The sequence below is a fragment of the Pelecanus crispus genome, chromosome 3 (assembly GCF_030463565.1).
Source record: "Pelecanus crispus isolate bPelCri1 chromosome 3, bPelCri1.pri, whole genome shotgun sequence".
Classification (NCBI taxonomy): Eukaryota; Metazoa; Chordata; class Aves; order Pelecaniformes; family Pelecanidae; genus Pelecanus; species Pelecanus crispus.
The window spans coordinates 64,648,977-64,672,128 of NC_134645.1; the positions used below are offsets into that span (position 1 = coordinate 64,648,977).

The following is a 23,152-nucleotide window of genomic DNA, read 5'->3' on the forward strand; positions in this document are numbered from 1 at the left end:
CAACAATAAACCAGTAGCTTGGAAATCAAATTGTATCATACGCATTATTTATTCACAAATACTTGAATTTAGTTATGTTGCAGTGTTTCTAGAGTATTAATACCCAACAGTATTTTACCCAGGAAACTGCAAAGAAGTTATAATTGGCACCCAGGCTTTTAGACATTTTTCTTTACTTTTAACAAAATAAAGGCTAACCAATAAACAGGGATAGCTGTTTGGTACACATTCTCATTAAAAAAAAGTTGATTATGTATTTTATAATTTTTTTTTGTTTTTAAATGTAATGGTGGCCAGGAGATAGAAATGATAGGAGATTACACTGTGGAGAGCCACTTTTCAGACTTTTTTGGCTAAATCCGAACCTCAGAAGCACTCTTATCTGGCCCTCTCCCCTTTCCACCCATGCATTCTCTTTTCCATATAAAACTGAATGAATTTTTTCAAGAATCATGAAAAGGCTGAAGGATCCCTTGCAGGTTATCTGGTCCAATTCCTCACTCGTAGCAGTGCTAACACAGATCATGCTGCTCCAGGCACAGAACAGCTGAGGTTGGAAGGGACCTATGACCTCCTGAGATTACCTAGTACAAACCCCTAGTTGCCCAGGACTGTCCAGTCAGGTTTCGAATATTTCAAAGGATGGAGATTCCGTAACATCTCTTGGACTCTCTTTTCAATATCTGACCACATTCATGATGACAATTATTTTCCTAATAATTAATTCATATTTTCCTCGTTGCAACCTGCGTCCATTGCCTGTTGCCGTATCACTACGCACGTCCAAGAAGAGTCTGGCTTAGATCTTCTCTACACTCTCCCATTAGGTAAAGTTTAAGACAGCAATAAGAACTCTCCTTAGGCCCACTTAACTTCACCTTGTATGCCATGTTCTCCAGTTCACATTTGGAAGACAATAGAAAACTCTCAAACAATATACTACTGCAAATGCATAGTTCTGGCCCAAAGGTGACAATGCCTTCTTAGAGAGTAGCTGTATTCAAAATATTAATCTCCTCTACACAGGAAAGGAAAAGAAAATTCATTAAATAAGTCAATCAAGTAGTAAAGTCCAATAAAAATAACAGTAGGAGAAGCAGAGAAGAAAAAGCAGAAGGCGGCCCATCGTGAATGGAACATTAAACAGGGAAGCTGTGGTTCCTGTGGGATGCTCCCTGAAGAACGGTGCATACCACCATCTCGGTCTTGGCCCAGCCCTTTGCTCTTTTAAAAAGAAAAGGGAAACACATACCGAAGCTCTCTCCTTCCATTCCGATAGGCCCTGGCTGAGGAGTCTCTCCGTTCTTCAAGCAGTTATGAATGTATGCTGCCTTCCACCTGGCATACTTCCTGTGCTGGGCGTTCTGGGGAAGGGAAAAGGCCAGCCATTTAACCACTCACTTCTGCGAATTAATGCATTCAAAAAACAAACATAAGCAGGTTTTCCACCCTGAGAAGAGATAGTAAATCAACTGCTTTCTCTGCCATCATTTGACACCCCTTTAAAGATAAACAACACGTGAAATTAAACAGTGAATTAAAAAAAAAAATAAAAAGAACAGCTCTAACAGGATCTCAGTACAAAAGGAAAATGTGGAGATCTTCAGTTAGTGCAGCATGTCAGGAAAAGGAAATAAATTACATCAGGACCATCTAGTGTGAAAGACAGAGCACTGTGTAGTAATTACTGATGTGAAATAATAAAGAAAACTTTCTACCTCCATAAACTTAGATGATTATTTACTTTAGATTTAAATATCTGAAACTTAAAATGCTACTCCTGCTGATCAATAATATAACAATATTACATTATTTCACATTTTAAAAATGTATTTAGAAGCATGAATACAGAAAGGCTGCCATAGTCACAGATTAATGTGGTGTGTGTTCTAGGTTATACAATATTTTGATTTAATATCTTCACAACATAGCTAAAAATCAGATGAAGGACTTTAGCAATACACAAACTACCTGCAGAGCAAGGGGTTATGATAATAACGACTTTAAATAAACTGTTAATGACAAGTTTAATAGTTCAGTTATTAGAAAAAATATTAATACTTCTCAAAAAATTAATTACTATATTGACAGTCAATATAATTTTTGGCCAACTCTCATTTTCTGAAATGGTCTCAATATGAAGCAATAGCAGTGAGAAGAGAAATCTGCTTCTTGTCTTTCTGATTCCATTTCTATTTCCACAGAAAGAGTTTGAAATTGAAAAAAGGCGGCCATAACTTCAGTATTTAAGGAAAATCAACATGATTTTTCACTATTTTCAGTTTCTGGGAAAAAGGAATTGAGGAAAAGCATTTCACCTGGGTTTTCATAAATTCTTCTTTTCACAAAACATGAGTGATTGAAATAAATTTCAATCTCAACTATTTTGAGATTTTCCATTTCATTTTTTAAACTACACTTTACTGTTCTTAGATACAACTTTAATATGCCAAAAACATGAAATGAAGATTGCCCACTTTACATCTCCTGGGACTGTTACAATAGCGTTTTTAATCCAGGAAGAGTTCTCAATTGTTAGGAGAAAACTTAAACTGATTATGCAAATGAACTACTTTGTCAAAAGTTGTAAGAGAAATAACCAGTTCTGACAGTTATGAGGTAATATATTTCAAGGAACAAGGCTGAATATAAACAGAGATGAGAAATATGGAAGGATGAATGCAATAATTTGGCCAAGTGAACAATACAGGTTGGTAGTGTGTTTCACATCAACATCATCACCTGCAGGGTACTGGTGAATTCAAATTTCCACAGTAACAATCACAGGTAAAGTCGTTTGGAAACTGAGGTAGACAGAATAACCTGTCTTTTTAAAAGTCCTGACTGAAATTACATCCAAAGTTTTTGAGAATTAAAATTAAATTCAAATTTGTACATGACAAAGTCTATTGCACTAGAATCATCTAGAACAGGGTAGAAAGTGACAGTATAATGAATATCTCCAGCAAGCTCCCTTGCTCATATTTAATACATTGTTATCCACCAGGATGCTCACACCACCCACGAGAAAGATATGGTCCTCATTTGCACAAACAAAATGCTGTCCAGAAAAAATGCCAGATTTATTAAAATGCCTTCACTATACCTCAGAAAGGAAAAGTACAATTGGAAAACATGGCTTTCTGTTACTTTATTTTAATAATCTTTCCTGTCCAGGTAGTGTTACAGATTAATTCTTTTAGCATTCACAAGCACACTAGAAGCCACAAAATGCAGAAATACACATCCAGAGTATGGTACTTTTAGAAAAGAACATTACACAAGACTTAACAGCCCATACATCTCCCTTCTGTTCTAATACCACAATTATTTCTCAATAAAGTGTGAAGATGCTGTTGTATCAGGTGTCCGTGCCCAGGTGCTGGCAACTGGGGGCGGCAGGGGTGGCATCTGTGAGGGGAGGCCAGGGCTGCTCTCTGCCAGACATAGCCAGCTCCAGCGGACCCACCACAGGACACGGCTGAGCCCCTCAGCCAGGCTGCTGGTGCCTCTTGGAAAGTGTATTTAAGAATGAGCCAAAAAAACCCAAAACACTGGACAGAGAGAGGAAAAGGGAACAAAGAGTGTTTGATGTGTGTCATTATGCATCCCAACTGCAAAGCTTATCCTTCCAGAACTGAGAACCTAAATTTTGTTGCTTTTAGTTTGTTTTTAATATGCATTGCTGTCCCTTTTTGGAAGGCTGCCCTACTGTATGAACATTACTACTAAGGTAAATGAAAATAACACTACCATCACACAGCTTCTTACTGATCTGATGTAAGCTGTGTCTTGGAAAACGTGTCTTCCAGAAAATCCTTTTGCCTAGTTCTAATACTGAGATACGGAACATCCGCTGTTTCCTGTGACACAATCCATTCATATTACCCAATAATCAACCACTTGCCAATTAAAAATATACATATTATTTACAATACCCATTTTCGGATTTTAGCTGTCAAGTATCTGCCTTCTATGCCTTCTGCTGTTGATTTAAAACCCTTTTAATAGTTGATATTCCATACATATGAAGGCAATTACATAGTGAAAAGGCACACAGATGGTCTGAATAATATGAATGGATAGAACATTTAGATCATCTTACTACATAACCAGGTGTCAGGCTGAGGTTACTTCAGGCTAACAAAAGCTTCTGCAAAAGTCTAAGACGGTCACATGTCATACTTGTCCCATCATTCCTTCATGTGACACTGGATAAGGAAACTGTTGAAATGTAATGATGCTAGCCAGAAGTGCAAACCTTCTGCTGTATTTATTGTACACTCTATTTTAACCTCATCTTCACTGATTAAACAATCAAAATGAGGCAATTCTGCTTCTTTCCAATTACAAAGTGCTTCTGTCCTTTCAGCATCAATCCCCACCCCCCACCCCACTCAGTAGTAAACATACCACTGCTAGCAGTCCACATTGACATTTGTAACAGTTTTTTCCATCTACACGAAGGATTGCTTCAGGACCTCTGAGGAGTTACCGAATCAATGCACTGCCCTGTGCACTGGATTCCTACAGTCTAAGATGATCATCTTCTCAGTCCAATTCAACATGCATTCACTCTCTGGCTCTAGGAACCATTACTATTTGATATTTTAAAGGACGTCAGGGTGCAAAGCAGCCAGTTTTAAGCAAACACATGACAGAACAATCTTACTTGCACCTCTTGACAGATGAAAATTGTAGATTGGTGCAGTCTCAGGCTATGGAAGATGTAGAATCTTGCAAGAACACTTGGCCAATTGTTCTTCTTAGGCAAGACCTATCTTTAACAGCTACACTTACATTCCTATAAGTCATAGCATACAAGAAGTGCACCACTACCAAAACCATTCTTTTACCTTCCTTCCAATATTTACAAATGAAAGTAGCCACGGCGACTGCATTTTAAACTGAACAAATGTGCCTGCACGTTAGGCGCGCTTATCAGATAGGCGATTTACATCCAGGATGTCAAGTCTGTGATTTCCAAGCAGGGCATGGAATAGTTTGGGACCAACACAACCACGGGCTTGTTATGGGCCTGCAAAGTAGCAAAACTTTTGGTTTCTAAGGCACTTTTACTAGTGTAAGAGTGGAAGCCTATTAACACCGATGCATGTGAGAAAAAAATATTTGTAGATTACCTGCATGGATTTAGGTGTCCCGAGACATACTCACACTTATGTGATCAGCACTGGCTGATTTTGTCTCAGATTGTTTAGTGTTGTTGCTGTTTCTTATTTATTTTTCCAGCCATTTCAACCTTCATCTAACAATCTTTGAAACTTGTATTAATGAGTCAGTAGCAGCTTTCTCTAATTTTTTTTTCTTTTCCAGAAGTTATCAACTATACCAACACATTTTCAGAATTAACTTCTCATTCAGTTAATTTAGCAAGGAAATCTCACTTCTCATTTTGAGAACGAGGAATACTTTATTAAGAGTACCTGCTCTTCTATATCTGAGGTTAATTCTTCTGTGGCGTATGAATAACAGAGCAGCTGGGTATGCATCTAATAGAAAAGTTTGTTTTATAACAACAGATCAAGAGATTATTCTGGTGTGCCTTAATAAAAGTAACCATGATCTTGTTCAGCCAATTCTGGAATGCTTGTTTGATTAAAAAATTACCTGCCATAAAGAGCACTGTGTTAGTTACTTCAGTAGATAATTTTTTTAATTAAAACATTCATCTTCTGGCCAAATAGCAAGGCATTTTTCATGAAGTAAATTCATATTCTTCCAACTTATCACCTTTAAAAGTGGGGTTTTAAAGCCAAAAATATTTTGAAGCCAAAAAAAGTTTTAAAACCAAAAATAGCTGTTCTAACTAAAGCTGTACTCAATTCCACCTCATTTACTAGCACTAAAGCTCTTGCTTGCAGGGTGAAAAAAGTGAAGGTGGAAAAAGCCAGGAACCTTGCATCATTTTTCCCTATAATCATTCCTACTTGCTCACTGTAATGCTGTGTCCCTCAGTAATAATCAGACTTTGCATTTCTAACTGATATTTAAGTCATGAAGCATCTTCTAATAGGTAACAGTTATCTAGTATTTCACATATAATTTATTTGAAATACTTAGCACAATTCCTTATGACTTACTAAGATGTATTTGCCTACATAACTAGAACCTATGTTCTTTGAAGTTCATATTCACAAATTATAAAAACAACTTTACAGAACTAAAAACAGTAGTTTGCACCTGTGCTAGGAAAAGCAATCAGATAATACACTGATATCCCTAACACTTACCTCTTCAGAGAGCTCCCCAAATACTGTTAGAACGTCTATCAGGAGACTTGCAGTATAAAAGGACTTTATCATGTTTCTGTAAAAAAGAAAACATTTCACTAACTTGGTAATGTCAGTCTTTCAGGATCACATTTCAGAAGTTGGCATTTTAGATCATACTGGCTTATGTCAAGCCAATCATCTGTAATTTTTTTTTCTTTTAATCTGATGTTACAGAAGTTACTTCACAGTGTTTAAATTTAGCAATATATTAGCTAGTCTTCTGACTACTATGCAGAAAGTTTTCAGTATTTTTTAAAGCTGGTCATCTGTTCTACACTTAGTTTCTAGTTCAGAATGTTCAATACAGCACATAGGACATCCTATATTATCTTAGAAAAAGCCTAGCAAAGTCATCAAGCTGTAGTAATTGCTGTAAATCAAACCAGATAATGTATCATCACAAATATTTTAATATCACTGGACAGTAAAAACTGTAACATGCTTGATGCCAACCTCTGTATTAGCCTGGGGTTTTAGAAGGCTTGCCAGCAGGTGAGCAACCTCCTAAAGAACACAAGGATAATACCAGTTAATGTGTGAAGTTAGAGACATAAAAATAGTAACAAATCAAGTTTTCTGAAAGAGAAATGAATGCGAAAAGCACAATTCTTGTTTCCAGGCAAATTAAAGAGAATTTGGAAATTCAAATTTCCTGACCAGTATCTTAATTCAGAGAACAAAACCAAAGATTTTCACCTACTTATGAAATTGCCCAGCCCTGTCTTCATTGTCTGCATACAAAAACATTTTCAAAGCATAGTTCTCCACATGAGCAGAACCAACAATTTCCTGAGTAATTGCTTCGTTATCACCAAATTGCTTTTTCATCTGAAAAAGTTGAAAAAAATACATTCATTACCTTATTAGACCCTAGAAATTCTGCAATCTAATTCAAATACAAGAAGCTGCTGATTTAGACAAAGCCAAGTACAATTTAAAAAAAAGAACCAACCAAAAAACAACACACAAATGCTTTAATTATTTTACAAATCTCCAGCTTCTAACATAACAAATACTAAAAGTCGCATGCTAAAGAGAAAGCACATTCTTTTGGAGGGAGAAACATTATGAATAAGTAGCTCTGAATACCATCTTCAACCACAAATACTTAAGAAAAACCCAAACCAAAATAAAAAAAATGTTAAAAATAAACACAACTACAATATTGTGAAGGAATAGCTACAGGTATTTTCCCCTTACTATCCGAAAGACCAAGCACTGAAGCCTGCATCAGGATTCAACACAGTTCAATTGATAAAGTAATGCATGCTTTATAAAGATACTGTGTGTCAGAGTGATCATGTATCTTCCCTCTTGTAAGGTTATTTCACTGCAGTTCATTACATCTTTCAAAGCGTCTGAGCCCTACCTTGACTGGTCTAGTGACCTATGGATTTACTGGAATTTTCAGTGTAAGCAGTGTACTGCAATTCAAAGACCTCTTTTCAAAGACGTTAGAGTACAAGAATCCTCAGATTTCCTAATAAAAATCAGTAAAGCAAATAACCTTCTAACAGCTTACAACAGGTGGATTTACAGCTTCTGAATAGGCTTACTGTTAGCAAATAAGGAAATCTCAGGTTATCCTTAGAGAACAAAACCAGAACACTGCATGATACTAATCTGCAGCCTTTATTTTGCCAAAAGATTTAAAAACAATCTCTGAATGGCAGTTACTTTTCACTGTGCATGTGAAGAAAGTTTAATCATGCAGGCTGCATTTCCATATTTTTTAGATTGCTGCCAACTTTAATACATAGAACGTTGCCAGAAAGGTTACTTGATTTCAGTAGTGAAATATAAACTTTCCGAAGAGAACTTTACATTTGAAGACTTTCGTCAAACTCATAATCCACATAGTACAAAAAGCATTTCTGTTTTATGAAGTGTAATTGTTTTTCTTGTGAGTGTACCACAATTTGTACCTTGCAAGATATGTAAGTGAAATGAAACAATGAAGTTAACTGAGGAAGAAAATGATTTGTTTATATATATCACCAGCCTATATATACACCTTACACTCAATTACATATGCTTCTAAAAATGTTGAAGTTAACCAAGTTGTTTACTTCTGAAATTACTCTTCACACAATCTGTGATTCAGTACAGCAGTACTGATGTTTTAAATGATGATTCATAATTTGAACATAAAATCAAGCGAATTTGGTTTAATTTTACTAAAAACATTTAAATGAAACAGTTACCTATTGGAAAAGCAAAACACCATAATCATATGTAAAAATATTTCTGACAGAAACATGCATTTTGGGTACAAAATCACTGTATTTAATTAATTCACATATTTGAAGTATTATGAAGTTTCTTGCAAAGAACACATCTGGTAATTTCCAGATGTATCTACACTGTTTTATTCTTTGCTATTATAGAGTTCAGGATTGGTTTTAAGATTCTGTCTTAACCTCTAAAACAGTCAGTTGTGGCAACACACAGAAAGCTGTGAGAAACATTCAGCACAGACCTGCAGCACCCCTTTGTGCCTCCTGCTGGTTAAGGGCAGACTGAAAATGGCTGCTATTGAATTACTGCAGAGGTCCAACTTCTCAACATACCCAAGCTTCCTAGCCCCCAAAATGCTGTATTAGATCTGCTTAGAAGTGCTCTCTCCACCCTTCCACCACTTGGCTATGTAGAAGGAACTTCAATGCCTGAGCATCAGTTGTCACACAGACAATCTTACCAGCAACCAAAAGATGAAACTGTGGTTTTTTTCTGGTTTTCTAGTCTTTCCAAATTTGAAACAAAAGGTGTAACTGAACACCGCAGACAGATCAGTTGCCGCAGTACCACAAGGGATCAAATAAATTTAACAATTTATTAGGGAATGAAGAGGAAAATTTTTCAGAGTTTTAATCTCATCCCTCCTGCCACCTCTCTTCCCTTTTGAGCATGAAAATCAGACCCATTATAGATGCTAAAATTTGATGAAATAACACACCAAGAAGTCACTGTACACTAGATTTTCCATTGCTACAAAATCAGAGATAAAACATAGCAAGTAGCACAAGGTATGAATAAAAGACAAATGATTCATGTTTCTTTTTTTTTTTTTCTGAAGAATTGAAGGCTGTTGCAGTAGTTTCATACAAACTCTTCAAGCATTGTTATGGCTAGATTTTGGATGGAATCATTAATACTGAACACAAAAAGAACCACTGCTTCATTTTTCAATGTTATTTTCTGCTTCCAAATAAGCACTTAAACCTAAAAATCCACATTTCCTTTGAGACTATTGAAAACTACAGCATACGAACATAAATGGCTCCTGAACTTAAACTGACCATCTGTACAATGACTTTACCTTTCTTTAACTCTGTTCTATTTAAGGTTGTTTGCTTTTTAATACTATCGGGTCCACTCAAAAGAACGTGGCATATCTATCTCCTACCCACACAGATAAGACTGTGCTTACAAAAAAATCACAGTATAAGATCCCCAACCTCCAACAGAGGACACGATCAAAAGTATCCTTATCTTTTACAGAATGTTTCAAGGAACTCCCTGGGTACAACAGTTTAGGTCAAAAATTTCAAAAGCACCAAGGCCTAGGCTAGCCAGTCCTACAGCAGTGAAAACAACTCTCACAGACTTCAAGGAATCAAAGACAAATCAATAAAAAAAGTCTTCTAAAACTTCTGCATTTATTTCATAATGAATTATGATTTCTTATGAGAATATGTATGTATAAAGTATTGTAATTCATGTTGTCTAGACAAAACCTTACAGCAAACGTCTGCTGTATGAAATTTCAGTTGGTTGTGCATGCATACATACATATAAACATACATAGACATATAGCTTTATCTCCTTTTAATCCTTCTGCCAATTTATTGCATACAACATAAATTCATACAGTATGCCTGCATGCAGAATAGTTGCATCAATGACTGATGACAGAGGAAAGATAGTATTTGCAGAAGCTTAAATAAAAATTAAAGTACCATCATGAATCATTTTAGAGAAGAGCAATAAATTCTACTTACAGCTTCCAACTGATCCATAAGTTTGGATAAAAATTTACGGCATTCTGGGGTTTTACTATCAATCTTCATCCCTGTTTGCATTGCATACAAACGACCTTTAAAGGAGACAAAACACACAAAAAAATCAGAAATGATTATCTAAGGCACAACCCATAAGCAAACAAAGCAATCCCCCCCCCATTCTGAAAGACAAACTCATCTTGTGGTTTAACAATGTACTACTACAGTACTATTGAGCAATGACAGCAAAATCTTGATATGTTCAGTCCTGCAGAGATACTAGGAGATATCTTTCTTTATTTATGCTTTATTTTTCTCAATGAGTATTTCTGCTGATTTCAGATTGCTGCTTGTATCACTATGATGCAATATTAAGTGCTTTTGTAAATAAACACCATCCTCATTTGCAACTCTCTCAAACAGGAATTCCAAGTTGATTTTTATCCCTAATTATGCATGAATAATTTTCATATGACTTATATATGTGTGGAGTGTGTAGCTATATCTCAAAAATGGAACTTCATGTAGCAGGAACCAGCCAGCTTTAAAACTTCACTTTAACAAATGGAATTAAGCATCTATTATATCCATGTATACACATATATATCATCAAAAGACACAAGACACAAACCTGATCTTTAAATCAGACAAGACAGACTTTATTAAACTTTCCCTGCAAGTAAAATTGCCAGGTTTTCATATGATCTTGAAAATGAATGTTTAACATCTTCTGATTAAAGTGTAGCTTTTTACCACCAAAATTCTATGAATTTTAGATATGTGCATGGCAGAACTTTATATGCTTCAGGAAATTGTGGGTAAAACCAAACAACTATTATTTACTAGGATTAACACACACAGAGAAGGGAAAATGGACAGAAACATTCAGTAACCAAACAGAGAACATTTTTCCCCATTCCACTAACTCTCACTCCTGTCCTCCAAGGGAGTCCTACAAAACACCTTCACATGCAGAGCTTAAGAACTAAAAGCTGTAACTCTACCAAATATTATCACGAGCTAGTTATGGCATACCCCAACATACTTCTTCCTGCAGGACACAGTTCTGCAAGTGATCCTTACTTGCTTCATAGTTTTACTATTTCTCTCCTTCCAAGCATCTCTTTATGCATTAGAGATAGCCTTTTCCCTTCAAATTATCTCAGCAAACACAAATATAACACAACTGTTTTCAAACTACACTTATCCTGATGTTTGCTGCAGAAGAAATCATTATATGCTCAAAAGCTTGTCTGCCTTTTCCATCTATTAGTCTGCCTAATAAAACTGGATCTCTCTACAAAACTTACCTAGGATCTGCTGGTGAGCATCATAATTTAACTCATTTTTCTGGATTTTAAAAGTAGTATTTCATGTTTCACATACAATTGATTATTCAAACCAGACAAAGTGTACATTCCTTATTCAGGACTGCAAAGCTGAAAACTTTTTGAATGTTAAAGCTATTGGGCTGCCCAACCATTTAAAGACACCCCAAAAATAATAAATAAAGTACTTGTGCCCTCCAATGCCTCTCTGCTTCTACATTTACAATTTCTAAAATGACCTAGCACCTTCACAGTCAAGTTTTCAGTAAAAACCAACCAAGTTCTGAGCGAAACTTCAGGAATGAATAAAGGCTATGAACAACTATAACAATTGACCATGACAAATGAAAGATGGCAATTTTAACAAAAATTGCTATGTATGTTCTATGCTATGTAGGTTTCATCAAGTGACAACACTAATATTAAGCTAATTACTGATATGTACTCTTAAGCTCACCTTACTTATCTTCAGGATCCTGACATGTTAATATTAAAAATTATTAAACCAGCACATGTAGAGTTGAAATTACATTTCAAAGAAATCCAAACACAAAAAGATATGGAGATGTGTATTTAAGGCACTCAAACTAATTTAAGACTACTGCCAATTAAAGTACCATAATCACATGATGAGGAGTTAATGCTTACAGTCTTCAATTAAACTGATTTTTTTTTTAAGTACATACTTGATTGTAAGCTTCCCTGAACACATTTCATGGTATGATTTAATAATGTAAGACTTAGGAATTAACACAATGGATACTATACCTATGGGCCATCTAGATCAGTTATTTCTTTTTCACAGATGCAAATATTAGACATTTTCGGAGGAAAGTAAATTGATTTTAGAGAGATATGAGTTCGGGTGACATAAATTCAGAATACCCTTGGTCATTACTGGATATAGATTTATCTTACTTGCCGAAATATGCACCTTCGTATCTCTTCCAAAATTCACTTACATAAAAAGAACTCTGTTTCCATATAAATGGAAATCTTGCAAATGTCTTTAGTCTTGAGGTTCAGTTTAATCATTAAAAGATCTGCTTATTTGTTATCTGCTTAACTGTTACTCTTCTGTTACCTATAAGTGGCTTTTTTCCACATTCATTCCAAATACATCCATTTAAATAGTGAAAGCAAGATAATTTTTTTTTGCTCAGTTAATATCCAAAGGGCTGTATTTACAGGACTGTGACATCTCTATGCTATGTAGGCAGCCCTAAAAAGCCAGCCCTCTCCCCACTTAGGATTTCAGAGACTGAGAAAAACTTGAACACTCCTTCAGGCATTCCAATGAACAAACGCAGGACAGCAAGTCTTGAACACACAGAGAACACAGGTCAGAGAACAACAGTTACAGATAAGAAACATGTTTCTCTCGTCTCTATATAAATTTACTCTGCAGGTGGCATCAAGCAATGTTCCATACCAACACCACTTTCCTGCTAACAAAAGACTCTGGGACCAAGGTGCCCAAGAGTCCTCAGGTCATTCAAGATTGAAGGACTATTACCCAAAGCGTACATAGACTGTCAAGAAAACATGAAGGTGCTCTAAGCAGCAGCTCTACAGATATTATGAACAGAGACATCCTACAGACTATTAATGTCACCTGAACTAAGATTAGACGTGTTGCACCTGTCACAGCAATTACATTGCTGGACCACACAATTGATTATACAAGACAGTTACCACATCTAGCCACCAAACCCTGATTTGTATCAACATCTATATAAATTGGAAAGGAGATTTCCTGCATGATCTTATTAACTGGTAAAAGGTCAAAGCACACTTAAGTGACCCTAACAAGAGAGTCTACTGCAATCTTTAAGAACTTTCAAAGTTCAGAATTTTTGCATACTCACTTCTTCGCATACAGTAATATGTTTGAAAGGAGTACCGCACAACAAAACCATCCCAGAAACAAGCCTCTGATGAGGCAGTCAGTGAGGTAAGGGCAAAAGCTATTCCTTCTTTCTCAAGTAAGTGGTGATCAAGAAAAGAGTATGACGTTTGTGAAAACTGCTATTGACAGAGCATGACTACCTAGTAGCATTCAGGATTGCAACAGAGTCTTTATTCAAATATCTTTGATAAAACCACCTGATTGTAATGAAAAACAGGTCAGAAAAAGCAAACCATACCCTACCACTCAAAATCTCCTAGAACATCGGTTTCAATTGATGAACTGAAGATACAGAAGGAAAGTATACTCTCCAGTGTTTGAAACTCGGCAGTGACAAACAAAATGTTAAGTACATTTAGGCACACTTACTGCTTTATGCAGTGCTGCTCTAGTCAAAGGTTGGGCTCGGGGGTTGAAAACCTCTATCAACAATCATTAAACTTATCAAGCAGACAGCAAGTGAAGTACTTGAAAAACTGAAAGAACTAGGAATTCCTCTGACAGAAACAGAACAGGATGAAGAGAAATAATTTGGTATTGCCTCTACAGACAATACTGAAATGAAAATAATATTCTTTTAATGTTTTGCAATTTTGCTTTTGAAATTATCTGTATGAAGAGCAGTATGCAAGGGAATCTGAAAGCAGTAAGTAATCCCTTGTCTTATTACAGACAACAGGAAAAAGTGTCCGCTAGTTCTACTCTTTGCATTTTTGTGTATTAATATTACGTCTTGTTCCTAAGGCAAAGAATCTTAATTCAGTTCCAAACACAAGTTTTTCCATGTCTGCACCTTTTGTCATTCTTCTCTCTGCTCTCTAATTTTGCAATGTCCCAAGTATTCTATACGAAAGCTATCTGCAAGACTGTGTTGGTTTTGATACTACTACCTTTGCCAATTAAGATGTCAGAAGTCTCTTACATATCTTTTACTTTTGTGCGTAGTTTATCACACAAATACTACTTACGGTAAGGATGCATGATAGTAACTTAAAAGATATGCTTTGATCTAGTGAAGGAAATCTATTATGTCCTTTTCCTGTTTAACTTGCAGCAAACGGGCAAACTCACTTAATTACTGAATTTTCAGCAGCAATAAGCAAAACAATTTTCCTGTGTCAATATCATCAATGACATTTTAAACTGGCAATTAATGGTCAAAGAACTGTCCTCCATGCTTATGTTGACAGGTAACCTCAGTAGCAGAGAACTCATAAGCAAGAGGCCAAAAGTTTACTGCGTCCAACATCTCTGCTGAGAAAGCCAAATGTAACATGAGTTCAGTCCCGTCTCCCCCATCTGAAAGAAAACAGACTCATTATTTACATTCCTTTAAATACAGCTGCTCTGGTTTTTATAATATTGCAAAAGCAGTGGAATGTATATGCTTGCTAAGTCACAAAAATTTTGCTTTAATGCAAGTGGCTCAATTTTGTAATAACTAGAAGTGAATCTCCTGCATGGTATGGACACCACAGAAAGAAATCCTCTTCGTGTTCTGTACTGCAGTTGCATTATTTCACCTTTTAAAAATACTGCAGTTGAGACGCCATTTTATATCAAAATTATTTCAGAGTTCTTCACTTCAGAACTTCTCTCTATACACTGAAAAATGTTTAAAGTGCATGTCCCTAATGACCACAGTAATATACTGTAAAACTAAACAACTAGACTTACAGGAGCCATCGCTTGGTAACTTTTGATAAAAAATTTCCTCTGTGAAAAGCTGAGGTACTGAAAATTCTGATCTAAAAGACAACTAAACCCATACATTGTAGTTGCAAAAGTTTTCAAGTTTTTAAAGCCTAAACAAAGTATTTGAAGAATGCAGACAATCTTGGAAATAAGTGACCTGTAATTCTCATCTCTCTTCACTATTTGTGATGAAGATCTGGAATACCTGGAAACAAATAAATGAATGCAATTATTGGTTCTTTTTAAGCTTGGTTTATGCGCTTGGCTTCATAACAGATACAATCTATATTTTTTGCCCCCTTTATCCAAAACAAATATCAGAAAAGATTTTTGTGTGGCCAACAACAGTAGTATATGCATAAAGTAAAGCACTAAGGAGGTAAAGGAGGCTACATAGAGCTAATGTCTAAATATTAATAAGTAGAGCTAAAGTAATTTGTAATCTTTTATGCATGAAGACAGAACTGTTTTGCCAATTATTAACTAAAAGAGGGTTTGCTCTCAGTTTGCAGACAGGACATTTATCTTCAAATTCATAAAGACTTGGCAAGTAATCATTCTCAGAAAAATCTTTAGCCAAGACAACTACAAAATTTATGTCTTGATTTGTTGCCCTTAATCTTTGTTCAGCAAATACTAAGTGTGGGTGTGCTGGAAGGAATTATACAGTGAGCTTTACCGAAAATTCTCTGCTTTTATTTATGTCACGTAACACCATGTTATTTTTCCTTTGCTAATACACAGCACAATTTCAGAGTATTTTGTCTTTAGTATATGCCAGGCATTCATTCCTAATACACAGTAAGTTATTCCAGATTTATGTTTGGATAACAACTGAAACTCCCCTCACTCCCATTTTAAATTAATTCCGTGCCAAGTAAAAATACTGGAGAACAAAAGTTCCAGCCAGCAAGCATGCACAATAGGCTGATTCTATCTTCTAAATTCTGTCCTACTATCCATCTTTGTTTTTCCTGGTCTAAAAGGATCAACAGAATGCAGTTTTTTTTCCCCACATGTATTTAATTCTCTAGTACAGAAAAAAAAATCATTAGTAACTGGAATATTTTTGAGATTTAATGGTAGCAAATTGACATTAAACAGCAACAAAAAACATTGCTATAAACTTTAGCCATATTTTGATTCTGATTAAGAGATGAAAGTTTTTTCAGGCCATAATTTATTACTCATTCATATTCTACACCTTCCTCTTCCCTTTGTCAAACCACTGACAGAAAAATGTTTGTTAACTACTTGGTACATGAAGACAACGGTTGGAATACAAATGTGGGAAGCCAAGGGACACAAAAACATTAAATTGGATTGTACTCAAACTGCTGCAAACCTGGTTTCATAAAAAATGCATCTGCAAATAAAAATAAAAATTATTTTTGCTTTCATTAATGTATCATACTTCACGTAATTTCTGCATGTGGATCATAAATATATGCTATTTCTACATGGCTAAGTCAAAGTCGTCGGAATTCAAAGACTTTTAAAAACAGATTTAATAGCACTGACAAACAAACTTCAAAGGGCTTGATACCTCCTCTTCATTCTATGATTCTGAAGGAAACTGGCAAAAGACAAGGTAAGCATTAGGACGACAGCACCAATTCAAAATCTGAAACATTCCAGATAAAACAAATTAAAATATTTATTTTCAAGTAAAATTAGTTTAAGGAGAAACGCAAGGAAAAAAAAAAATCTGAGACAAAAGTGGGCGGCAGACTACATGCAAATTTAATTAAGAAACTCAAACCAAAAAAAGGATAGTATCATGACCCCCTCTTCCCCTCAGATTCTTTCACAGTATTGTAAATCCTATAGAGGAAAATGGATTGATAACAGTATATTTTAAGGTTATGTTACATGCTAGACAAACTTTGTCAAAACTATCTCAAGTAAAACGTCTCTTTCTTAAAATTACTGAAAGTTACAGTAAATTACATTAGAATTCACTGAAATTTGAAGAACAGCAACTTGTAAACAACCTAAATTGGTGAAACAAAATTTGCAATTACAAGAGTGGTAATTATTAAGGATAGATGATAAAACAAGTAATGTAATAATATCTTATGAATCCTAGGAAATCACTCAGTATTCCACACTGCCATTCTTCAGTGTGTTTTAAGGACCAATTTTGGTCTTGTAAAATTTGACTAAGAGCTCTATATGTGGAATTCATAGGTTTCTAAGCTTTTGCACAGTATTTAAACTCCCAGTATTTTTCAAAGCTTGTCTCTATAGTCTAATAAAGAAAATTAAATATTTCTAATTAAAACAGAAGAACTACCTTAACTGTAGGATTTATAGTAATTGAGATCTCAAGAAGGCAACAGGAGGATAAGGCAGCTACTTTGGATTAATTATGGTCATGCGGATAAACCAGCTTGTATTGATTAGAGCACAAATCTGAAGCACTCCTGTGGAACACTCTCCAGTTTGGTTTAAACTGGAAGAAACCTATTTCATGTTCTCAAACTACTCCATGAGGTGAAACAAAGCACCCTAGATTAGCATGACCTGACATAAGTTTCCAAAGTGCAGTCCTGACCTTAATTGCTAACAGCATCCATTAGGAGAAGCATTGCCAGCAGGTTGAGGGAGGTGATCTTTCCCTTCCACTCAGCACTGGCATGACACACCTGGAGTGCTGGGTCCAGTTCCAGGCTCCCAGTACATGACACACAGGAAGGGCCACAAAGATGAAGAAGTGCTAGGAACATCTGTCACACCAGGGGAGGCAGAAAGCTAGGACTGTTTAGTCTTGAGAAGAGAAGGCTCAGAGGGTCTTACCAATGTGCATAAATACCTGACGTGGGGAGGGGTAGTGGGGAGTGAAGATAAAGCCAGACCCTTCTCAGTGGTGCCCAGTGACAGGACAAGAGGCAATGGGCACAAAATGAAATACAGGAAATCCTATTTAAACATAAGAAAAATCTTCTACTATGAGGATAATCACACACTGGAAAGGGTTGCTCCCAGCAGCTGTGGAGTCTCCATCCTTGGGGATATTCACAAGCTGCCTGTACAGTCCTGACCAACCTGCACTAGTGATCATCCTTTGAGCAGGGGATTGGACTAGGTGACGTACAAAGTTTCAGTCAACCTCAATGATTCTGTGATTCTGCAAATTAGGAATGATGATATTGATGCATTCCTTCTTCAGAAGCAGCAGCAAACCTCGGGCAGGAAAAGACAGTTCTTAATTCTACTTCCAGAGGTTCAAGTTGAATAAAGATCCACCAAAAACCTCTGAATTATATGGTGGAAAAAATGCATGTCAGTATATTTACACCGTACAATTGAACTTTAGGAGTTTTATACAAATACACATACCTCAGAAATAAAGTTTCAATCTCTGATATACACTTGGTTCTATTTTATGTTCTAATTCCTATCTCTGTCAGAACAGGTTATTTTTAAATATTACCTATGTAATCAAAGCAAGTGCCAAAACCACTGCAGAGTAGTTAACATCATCTTTAATTTTTGCTTCTGCCCACAGTTTGCTTTGAGGACTGTGGGGTTTATGGATTTATCTTTGTTATTCCAATCACTTCTGTTTTTCTGTCTCCACAAACCAGAGTTTTAAAAGCACAGTTTTCCCACTGACAAATCTTTGCAACAAATCAGAGCAAACAAGCTAAGACTGAAGACAGAAAAAATAGAAAGCACAGCAAAAAAAAGAAATGGAGAAATACTTTTAGTTTATACTCATAGCACAATCAAAACAAGTCTCACAGTACTGTATGAAATGGATATCTACTTCTTAAATATTTGACCATTTCAATTAATTTATCCTGACTAAAGAACAGATTAAATCTATTCTTCAGAATGTAATCTCTAATAATAGGCTTTAAATAATTTGTAGTATTAGTAGCACTCTTTTCTGCCACCAGCAATATGAGAATATGGAAAATGTGCTTTTACAAATGGGTTATATAAAACTAGCACAAAAAATGAATATTTAAAATGGAAAGCTCAGAAATTTGATCTTGTTAGATTAGGAATAAGAACATTATTTTATGCATTTCAATTCTACAGTGTCCCAGTAAAAGAAGTCAGTATGTGCAGAACCTCTGCAGTGAAATACAGCAAATACCAGTTACTTTTATTTCCATTACTACTTCTGAATTACATGCATCTTCTAAATTAGTCATTCAAAATGCATCAAGATACAATAAAAAGTTGAATAAATTAAAAGCTTGATTAAAATATCTGTCTGTTATTAGTCCTCTGCTTTGAGCAAGGATCAGTAAAAAATTAACAGTATTTCTGTTGTAAAATTACACAGTAACTATATTTCCCAAGTTCTGAGTCAGGCCATGAACTTTATTTTTTGTCTTTTTTTTAATTTTAAAAAAAAAACAAACCAACTTATAATCGGTATGCAGTGAGAAGCTTGTTTCATGGATGTCAGACTAAACTTGAAAGTAAAAAGCCAGTCACATTTAACAGATGGGTATTTCTGTTAAAAGCTGAATGACTTTTGATTCCAGAGGTTGTCAACTAGTTGTAGAAAAAAAATTGTCTCTTTTGCTTTTCTCTCCTGCTTGATCCCACAAAAACCAGAAAGGTCAACACAATAGTAAGATCCTTCAGAAGGATTTCTCTGGTCCTTTTCTATCTCAAGAATTTGAAAATTGTAGATTTTCTTCACACCTTTTTTTAAACCAATCATGTCTACTGATCTCACATGACTGTTTTCTGATGTTTAGCAGACTTTAAAGCAAAAATCATTATAGCCCTGCTTTTCTGAAGTTACTAAAATATTTTTTCATGTTGCATTCACTGGATATCCAAACACTGTTTTGTGTTAGGAAGGTACACATCATGAAACATCAATGCTTTTCTGGCAACTCACTACATTCTCTCAATACTTTTGAATTAGAACATCAGTGGCCAGTAAGTACAGACATATAAAGTAAACTACCCATCATCTTTGAAAAGAACTTAACACTACTGAAAGGCTGAAATAACAGCTATTGAGGAAAATCTTGCTTTAAACAAAGAGAAAAACTACCTCTCAAACCTTGCAATTTTTCAAAAAATAACTTCTGAGTCGAACTGCCTATGGCATGGTTAGAGATATAATTTCTTTAGTTATTACACAGGCCAGACGTTTTTTTATCAAAGCCTGCCTCCTTGTGTTTGCAAAATAACATCTCAAAGTAGTCAAACAGTCACTCATGTAAGTTTTTAAGATGACAGTTATTTTACTGACCACCAGTCACTTACTTTCCTTTCACCTAGGCAATCAATGTAGTATCCTTTACTGGTATTCCCTTATACCTATCGAATCAGCTGACCTTTACTGAACCCGAAATAGCTACATACTTAATGACAATGATTAACAAAATAATATGAAATGTGAGAAAAAGTACCATATGGGGAGACAAGCATTTTAAAAGAAGGTGGTAGATTACCTCAGTGTTGAACACTTACATTAACCATAAAGCATCTAATCTCCTTAAAAGGAGAGTTATTTTGTGAGATCATGTCCTGTACAACTTAAAAAAAATAAGCTTGGTTTCTTTATTTCTCTACAGTCTATGTTCTAAGTAGAACAAATTTTACAACCACATAAATTTATGGTACATACTGCCAGGAAGCAAATATATTCTCATTGCTTCAATCAGTTATGTCCACTTACTAACAGTGGCTAGGGCTAAAAAAAGTAACCATTTACAAACAATATATAAAGCTACTGATCATATGCTGCTTTGAATTTGAATACCTACAAATGGAGTTAAGCATAAAGGCTTTGTAAGGAATACACAGGACTACCAGAAATAAAACCACTTTTTAATTTTTGCAGTGTTTCTAGCAAGTATCACAACAAAAAGCATCTGTGACGTGTTATGGCGCACAAGAGCATCAATGTTGTTCTTCAACATTTTATTTTTCACATGGACAATCATGTGGCAGTTGAAAAATATGTATCATCCCTGCTGTAGCTATCCATATTGTGTAAAAGATTAATGTTTGCCAAATTAGTTTCTTTAAATCAACATATGCCAGCAATACCAAAAAAGCAGGAGTCTTGTCTTCGCCCCAAACCACTGTGTCCTGTTCCTTGTCTTTGTGTGGGAGCACAGCTGTTTAAGCAGTAGTGAACTGGCCTGGCTGAAAAACACTTATTGTTGATTTTCATCATACAATTACATCAATGTTTGCTTCTGAGGCATGTTAGGGTTGGAAATGAGAGGCTAGAGAAGGACTACAGTATCTTCTTTAGGTGGCACTGCTGGTTTATGATAGTTTAATGCTTCAAATGAACTATACACAAAAAACATAAGAGAAAAAAAATTATAATGGTACACGCAAATAAAACGTGTAACTGCCATTCAAATTCCCAGCTTTGAGAGCACACCTCTAGCACCAGTGGATGCTGATGAGAGACAAAAATAATAAGATGAGTAGTAAGTAGTTGCTCCTGACAATTTTATTGCTGAGCTACAGAAAGTAATATTTTAGGTTGCAAACACATCTTACCAGAGTTCACTTGCTTCTGATATTCAAAATAGTTTGCGTAGCAGCTCTTAGTATCAGAAATATACAAGTAGAATTGAACTAAAATGCACATAAAACAAAACCTAGCAAACATACGTCCATACTGAAAACTACTGTACCATGGAAACATTAATATTAGGACCAAAGCTTTTGGCTAGGGATGAACCACTCCTGGCAACATTCCAAAGCTATAAACACCTTACTTTCTTCTTCAGACTGTTACATCCATCATACAACCAAAATTCAGATGGTCCGCCTCATGCAGAGGTTTGCTGTGCAAGCAGCCTTGTGACAAAACATGCAGCACTGTCCCATCACATGACCTTTCACTGCAGGGTCCCCTTGGCTGGCTGCTGCAGCACACCACCCTCCTGGTCCCACAATGTGCGTGGTGCCAGGCACAGACCTGCAGGCAAGGCTGGCGGAGGAATGCCAGCACAGAGAACACCACGTGTTCCTGCACACACCAAGCTTTCCTCGCACTACTCCTTCCACACAATACATTATAGCAAATGTACAGAGCTCCTCTGAAACACATTCAAAGACTCAACAAAGAGATGTTCCATTTTTTTCAGTGAAGCATCTAATGAGAAATGTTGCTTTAACTCCACATAAAACCTGTGTTGCTTTCAAGATGTTATCCGAAAAGTATCCTGAAAACTTTTTGTATACCCAGACTTACACTTCAAAAAACCCTACCTTTTTAGGAAGCTTTTATTATTCATAGCATGCTAGAAGTATATACAGTACTTTTTTTGACAGTAGCAATATTAATAATTAATACTTTGCGATTCCACATAATTGTTCCAAACCCAATCTTCAAAATTAATGGTTCATCAACCTAATTTTTGCTTCAAAACCAGAATTAAAATAACAAAAAAGTTCCTATGAAACAGGAATTCTGCATTTTAGTCAATCCAGACAAACTCATCAATGATGGGAGGAAGTAAGTGTCATCAGTGGAACACTGGCGAAAATTAATTCTTCTCCCTTGTGTATTTAAAAGAATAAAGGATCCATACAAGACCCGTCTTGAAAAAGAGGTGTCATTCCTTTTTAATGTAATAATATAATGAGATGGATATCTCTGGAATATAGTGCTCACTATATTCAGTAATGAATCAAATGTGCTGAAGTACTCAAATGAAAAAATAAGATATGCAAATTTTCAGACTACTTCAGACAGACAATGCAAAGGACTTTACACAAAATGCTAATTATTCAACACAGTTATTTTTTTCCTGTGCACTAAGACTTACATTAAGTTTCAGAATGGAAAAGGCATTAATAGAGATCAGCCACCAAAATAGTTCTGTTCTAAAATCAAAATGGACTTGTATTCTGTTACCCGCACTAAATGCTAATATTCTTATTGTACAGCCAAACAGGGCGTTACACCTGATAAAA

At 35.5% G+C, this 23,152-nt stretch overlaps 1 protein-coding gene across 2 annotated transcripts in view; it reads right to left on the bottom strand.

The window, feature by feature from the left end:
* VTA1 (vesicle trafficking 1) overlaps nucleotides 1–23,152 on the bottom strand; it is a 39,669-nt gene that overhangs the window by 15,059 nt on the left and 1,458 nt on the right. For both annotated transcript variants that reach the window (XM_075707111.1, XM_075707110.1), the window contains exons 2-5: nucleotides 10,295–10,389; nucleotides 6,994–7,121; nucleotides 6,252–6,327; nucleotides 1,253–1,364 (exon numbers count right to left, since the gene is read on the bottom strand). In XM_075707111.1, coding sequence (XP_075563226.1) covers nucleotides 1,253–1,364; nucleotides 6,252–6,327; nucleotides 6,994–7,121; nucleotides 10,295–10,389 — 411 coding nt within the window. The remainder of the gene's footprint in view (nucleotides 1–1,252; nucleotides 1,365–6,251; nucleotides 6,328–6,993; nucleotides 7,122–10,294; nucleotides 10,390–23,152) is intronic.